Source organism: Sinocyclocheilus grahami, unplaced genomic scaffold (genome assembly GCF_001515645.1).
Source record: "Sinocyclocheilus grahami isolate Dianchi unplaced genomic scaffold, SAMN03320097.WGS_v1.1 scaffold744.1, whole genome shotgun sequence".
NCBI classification, from domain to species: domain Eukaryota; kingdom Metazoa; phylum Chordata; class Actinopteri; order Cypriniformes; family Cyprinidae; genus Sinocyclocheilus; species Sinocyclocheilus grahami.
This window is the reverse complement of record NW_015505923.1, coordinates 461,519-468,725: the sequence shown is the minus strand read 5'-3', so window position 1 is coordinate 468,725 and position 7,207 is coordinate 461,519. Positions and strand designations below refer to the sequence as shown.

The 7,207-nt window shown below is 38.3% G+C and overlaps 1 protein-coding gene across 1 annotated transcript in view; it reads right to left on the bottom strand.

The window, feature by feature from the left end:
• The window catches only part of LOC107560812 (secretin receptor-like), a 23,041-nt gene extending 17,932 nt beyond the window's left edge, over positions 1-5,109 (bottom strand). Inside the window, exons 1-2 of the mRNA XM_016245080.1 lie at positions 5,047-5,109; positions 3,987-4,101 (exon numbers count right to left, since the gene is read on the bottom strand). Of these exons, the coding sequence (XP_016100566.1) occupies positions 3,987-4,101; positions 5,047-5,109 (178 nt within the window). The remainder of the gene's footprint in view (positions 1-3,986; positions 4,102-5,046) is intronic.
• Positions 5,110-7,207: the final 2,098 nt, after the last annotated feature.

The following is a 7,207-nucleotide window of genomic DNA, read 5'->3' as shown; positions in this document are numbered from 1 at the left end:
TGCTTGCACAGGTTCTGCACGATCCTCTTCAATAATATCCTCTGCTTCTCAATCGGGCTCAAACTGATAAGCAATATTAACATGCAGTTGTTTACAATACAACTGGAGCACATGCTGCTGAGGTGAGGGCACACTAGAGGCAGTTTAGCCAATCACAACACACTGGGCTAGCTAAGCAACCAGAGCCCATCTGAGGGAGGGGCTTCATAAAAGAAGGAAATGATCAGCCCGTTTCTCAGAGAAGGGACAGAGAGGTGTGGAATAAAGATAAATTATGTGAAAAATAATGCGTTTTTTAAAAAACGAAGCATTAACACATGTTAGACTGCACCCCATAAACACAATCAAGCCTAGGAAAAAACCAGTGAACCACCCCTTTAACTTATCCATTGTTGTTCAGATGTAGTAGTACAAGCAGGTGTGATGATTGGTCGGTGTGGTATTAGTCCCGCCTCTCTTCCACTGTGATTGGTTAGCTGACTAAAAAGTGACAGTGATGAGCGCTGCGTTTTACCCAAATTTGAGCATTCTTCATCAACTCTCAGCACCAAAAAAAATGCACAGCATTCTGTGAAAAAATGCCCAGTGCCTCGTCACACTCCTGCCGTTTTAAAAAATGCAGTGCTCCCATTGAAAAGCAACTGTAAAAATACACAAGCCTCAGAAAAAAATGCTTTGGTGGGCACACGACCTACGTAAGCGAATAACCTATTGTTTCGGTTTGCAAACTGAGGTAACTGTTAGCATATGTAAGCAGGTTTAGCAACTAATTCTGTGAATGTAACCACAACTGCCCAGTAGGTGGTGATATTCACTAAGAATGCAAATCTCAATTATGCAAAAGAAGAAGAAAGAAGAAGTAATAGCACTTTTCTTCTTAGGCCTTGTCCCAAATGGCAGCCTAAACCCTCGTGGACTTTCTCTGAGTTCGCACTTTCGTGACGTAATGCCACTTTGAATGTCGGGTAGAAGTCTGCTGCGAAGCTCGCCCCAGTGCGGGCTCGGCAGATGTGCGGATCGAGGGCGCATAACGGCCACAAAGGGGGTGCTCGCCAGCACCCTTCTGAATGCTAAAATTACAAATGGGACACCCTACGGTCTCATGGACTTAAATGCTCACGCGGCGGCCATTGTAAGTCCGTAAGACCGCAAGTGCACATGAAGTGTTCCATTTGGGACAGGGCCTTAGTATCTGTTTCCATGGTGACTCCTGGATTCAGTGCTCTGTTGAGAATCGGGACTGTTCCAGTTCCAACACATGATCTTTGCACCCGACCACTTATCGGTAACACTTTAGAATAATGGTCCGTTGTTAACAAGTAACTATGCAGGAAGTAATAGGTAGTACTACATTAACACTACACTTAATACTATTAACTAATAGAGAAGTAGCAAATTTAGGACAAAGCTAGTTCCTTATTAGATATTTGATAATTATTAAATAAAAATATCCTCATTGAGAACTACTTGCGAACTATGACCAATTAATAAAGAATAACCAATTAATTACTAATCACAACAGTAACGTCTTAAAAGTGAACAATTGTGTTCTTTGTGGAAACTAATTTATGAATTTAATATCCCCCAAATAAGGTTGAAATTGTGACTACTACTCTTACCAAAGGATGGATGTTCTCTGTTTATTTCAAACTTAAACATAGACTAATAAATCAAATAATTCATTTAAAAATGTTAATAATTAGGAAGTGATTGAATTAGTTCATAATTATGAGCTCTAGTTTGTGTCCGTTCAGTACTCAGCATTACATCTTAATTATTAACATTTTAAAGTGAATTTTAATTTTTATTATTATTCTATGTTTAAGTTTGAACATCCATCCTTTGGTAAGAGTAGTAGTCACAATTTTAAAATGTAGCCGACTTATTTGGGGGATATCATATTCAAATTAGTTTCCACAAAGAACCCAATTGTTCACTTTTAAGACGTTACTGTTGTGATTAGTAATTAATTATTTATTCTTTATTAACTGGTCATAGTTCACAAGTAGTTCTCAATGAGGATATTTGTATTTAATAATTATCAAATATCTAATAAGGAACTACCTTTGTCCTAAATTTGCTACTACTTACTGCTTAGTTAATCTTGCTTCTCTATTAGTTAATAGTATTAAGTTAAGTGTTAACGTAGTACTACCTATTACTTCCTGCATAGTTACTTGTTAACAACGGACCATTATTCTAAAGTGTTACCCACTTATCTACTTACATGATGTGTTTGTTTCCTGAAATTGGTCAAAGTGTTCAAGTGGGCATTAAGACCACACATGTGATTACAACTTTTGATTACCCGATGGGACACACTCACAACATGCTGTTCTAAAAATGCAAGTAATGTTTTTACTGAGCTAGCCAAAAACAAATCTTTGAAAAAGTTTTTACCGAGCTTTACTTATACATTTTAATTTGCAATACTTTGCACTTTAAAATAAACTTCTAAATGTCTATTCAGTAGTCCCTGTGAAACAACCGACACATTTTAGTATTTTTGGTGCTTCTAATTATGTTATAAAAGCAGCTGCAAACAATTTCCAAAATACACTTATCTCTGCACCAATAAAATGTGTAACACTTTACATTTTAGTACCAAATTTGACTTACACTAGAAAGGTTCCTTTAAATTCTCATGATTTGTGGCACATGAGTTAGTATTTTTTGACCTGGGACTGTCTTGTACTCTGTGGCCAAAAGTGTGGGTACTGGGACAGGTCTTAAGTTTCAAACTCTGGTTTGACTGAACTAACTCCAAACTGCATCTTTGGAACTAATAGATAACCACAAGAAGCAAGGTTTGCATTAATCAACTGAGAGTTTGAGGGTCTATGTGATGATAAGTTAACCTGGACGTGTACCTGGAAACGAGCTAACATTTAAGCACTTCTGGGTTTTATCGCCCTGAAGTCAGTGTTTTTTTTATGGGCTTTTGGTTAAATACCTCAGAAAAGGTCTGTGTTTAATACAAGCTCAAGCTATTTTCACATCTTAATCTATGACATAAAATACATCAGTAATACCACCTTGTGATTTTTTTTAAAGCTTTTACTTGTTTTGAAAAAGGATGTTGCTAACAAGTGGCTAAATGGGACTACAAAGGTAGTCAGGGACATTAAACATCATCACGTTAAAATTGTTCGTTTATAGCCTACATTTAGCTTTTTACTTCTGGCGATTGTATTTGGGTGTCAATATTCACAAAAGTTGTGTTCATTTATGAAGATTATCCTGATGAACAAAAAAGTGCAAGAATCACAAACTTGTGTTGATCACAGAGCTTATTTTCTGCAATAATGCGATGAAAAAAAATCCTGTTGGGATTTAGTCAAGGGAACTAAGGTGATGTGAACTACTGGGTTTGACTACAAAAATACGTCATTTGCATAAAGATAAATTCTTCTCAACTTTGACACATTGCTGGACATGCCCACATTACGCCAGTGGTCGCTGTTGCTCATAAAGCATTCACAAACTGTCATTGAATCTGGTCGCTTTGTCATTCCAAAGCACTGTACGTGTAAACAGGGCATTAGAGTTTATGATACTGTCACTTGAATGCACACAGACCTTCTCAACCGAAACAACAGATGCTCACACTCGCATTACATTGTATCCTGAGTAGGCAATAGCTGTGCCAGCATTAGACCAGCAATTTTGTGTGTACTCACTGCGCTGGAGGGCGTTATATATCTATAATCTGATAAGGGTGTGATTTATGGAATATGGATTATGGAAGCCATTCTCTAAACTTCCCTCCTGATATCGCATTACACCTCTTAGGAACACACATAAACACTTATCATTTTGTTTGTCCACATAAACGACAAGTATAAAAGGGCTTAGGTGTCTTGATGTGTATGAAGGAGGCTTGTGGAAAACACTCTAGGCATATCAAAAATAGCTGTCCTTTATATGAACTCAATCTTCTCATTAGGTCTGTGTGCATGAGAGAGAGAGTGACTGTAATGGCTCGCCTGTGCGTGTGGACCCGGTCTCTGTCCGGTTCTCTTGATAGATGATGTTGTAGCAGTTTTCCTCCTCTCTGACTAGCATGAAGACTAGATCACATTCTGGAGGAATGGCACACACCTTCAGCGGCACACACACACACACACACACACACACTTATATACATGTATCAAACACAAAACCTGTACAGCAGATGAAGAACTCAGAAAGCAAGGCTTCAAATGAAGAAATTAAATAGATGCACTACTAGTGAAGCATCTGGAATAATTATGTTTTTTAAGAGGATGCATTTATGTGCTAAAAAATACAATAAAAACTGCAATATTTCTGAAGGATCATGTGACACTGAAGACTAGGGTAATGATGCTGAAAATTCAGCTTTGCATCACAGGAATAAATGACATTTTCAAATATATTCAAATAGAAAACAGTTCTTTTAAATTAGAATAATATTTTACAATATTACTGTACATGTTTTACTACATGTTTGATCAAATAAATGCAGCCTTGGTGAGCAGAAGAGACTTCCAAAAACATTTGAAAAATTATTTCAAACTTAATTATTTCAAACTTTTCACCAGTAGCATATATATATATATATATATAGTACATATAATGCAATACAACAATATATATGATCATTTTAGAATTATAACTTGAACACGTAGTAAACGTTAATTTTGTAATGGCAATCACACTAATTTGGACAAGTCAACTATATAATGGAGGCAGATTTTAATTTAAAACCTAACGATTTTAATAAGATATTAATTAAAGCCTGTGTTGTCATGACAGAGGGATTGTGTAAAGTTAAAGCCAGTTGTTACTCAACTGTTTTGTTGTAATTGTCAACAATTTCTCAACAAATATCTCTTGATCAGAACAACAGTTCGATATTTATATTAGTGTTTTTTGTTCTTTCATGAATCCATAAACAAATTACAACTTCCCCCTTTGTGACAACATGCCCCTCTGTGTTAACTCTATAAATGAACATGAAATAACCTTAGCATCATATAAGTAAGTCACCTGTATAACAAATGCAACATTCTGCTCTAAACTCACGTGAGAACAAGCGTGAAGTAAAGCCGCGAGAGCAACCAGATGTAAAACGGCAGAAATCTTCATTTACAAAACTTCTGACGGCAACAAGCCAATATGATGGAAAGGGCTCCTGGCGCTCGGTCCCTCTGAGGCAAAGTTTCATCTCCTCGCGCGCATTCCTTGACGCTCGAGCGGTGAGCAGACGTGAATGTGCGGTCAGCCCACGAGGTGCGACTGGTGAGGCATCTCCTCCAAACATCTACCTGACCTGACTGCCTGTTAACTGCCCTCAGATGCTTGCGTCTCTCAGCGCAGCCCATAACTCATCTGCTCATTTATTGCGCACAAAAAAAATGTGACCATGCATGTGGGCTTGCTGTGAACCTTCTTGCTCGTGCACTTGATACAGATACAACGAGATATAATCCACTTTCTCATGGGTAATTGTATAATAGTGATTAATAGCTAGATTGTTACATTTTTAAAAGAGAATATAGAGCTGCTTTCCCTCCACAATTAAGGCGTTATGAGAGAAAGGTTGCTGTATGTTTTCTGAGTCACTTTTCTAAGGTGTTCTTATGAATTTTCACACTTTGACATCAGCTTTTGTGGTGTTTCTAGGTGGTTGCTAGCCTATAGGATCCTTCCATAAATGCAATTCTATGGGATTTTTTTTTCTTTCATGTTCCAAATCAATGATTGATTGTACCCATTTGTTGCCAAGTCTGTGGTTTTCCCAGGGAATTTGGCTACATTTACACTGTTGCCAAGAGGGGGGTAATGGTTTCGTGCGGGTTTTATCTCAAAGACCTGGCAACCCTGAGCTCACTTTTATTGCATGGACAAAAAACACTTTTTTCAAAGTTTCTTCTTTTGTGTTTTATAAATGGGTTTGGGACAGAATTTTCGTATTTGGGTGAACTATCCATAAAAAATGATCAACAGTACTTGTGATAGTAAGCAGCACTGCTAAAAACATCTCAAACAGCCCAGTCTTAAAGGGTTAGTTCACCCAAAAATGAAAATTAGGCTGCGTTTTACTCACCCCCGAGGCATCCTAGGTGTATATGACTTTCTTCTTTCAGACGAATCCAGTCGGAGTTATATTAAAAATTGTCTTTAATCTTTCAAGCTGTTTAATTCCACTCAGCGAGTCTCTTCAGTCCAAAAGAACTTAAATAAAAATCGTCCATCCATAAAAAAGTGTCTCACACCCAGGGAATTTGGCTACATTTACACTGTTGCCAAGAGGGGGGTAATGGTTTTGTGCGGGTTTTATCTCAAAGACCTGGTAACCCTGATTGTACCCCGCTCACTTTTATTGCATGGACAAAAAACACTTTTTTCAAAGTTTCTTCTTTTGTGTTTTATAAATGGGTTTGGGATAGAATTTTCGTATTTGGGTGAACTATCCATAAAAAATGATCAACAGTACTTGTGATAGTAAGCAGCACTGCTAAAAACATCTCAAACAGCCCAGTCTTAAAGGGTTAGTTCACCCAAAAATGAAAATTAGGCTGCGTTTTACTCACCCCCGAGGCATCCTAGGTGTATATGACTTTCTTCTTTCAGACGAATCCAGTCGGAGTTATATTAAAAATTGTCTTTAATCTTTCAAGCTGTTTAATTCCACTCAGCGAGTCTCTTCAGTCCAAAAGAACTTAAATAAAAATCGTCCATCCATAAAAAAGTGTCTCACACGGCTCTGCGGGGTGAACAAGGGCCTTCTGTAGCGAATCGATGCATTTTTGTAAGAAAAATATCCATATTCAAAACGTAATAATCACTTGAATCTAGCTTGTGCTCACTGTTGTAAATGGAAGCAGGGCTAGAGTGAGCGGTAGCTGGCTTGAATGAGGGGAGGTGGGCGGGCTTGAGAACGGAGCGGCCGGCGGGCTTGCGGCAACCACATGTGACGACCCCGGGCTGGACTCCGCTTCATCCACGGTTAAAGCCTATCCGGCGATCCACAGCGCGAAGTTGATGTATTTCCTCAGCGTCCAGCACGGATCAGCTCTAGGCATGACGAAGCGGATATCGTCTTCTTTTGGAAGGCCAAACAAAGTAGTTTCTCTTTCACAACGAAACACACAGCGCCTTTACGACTTGGCGGCAGTAACAATACTACAGCGAGAATAAAAGTTATGCCTTCTTTCTTTGCGTGAACATTTGGGCGGCGTTA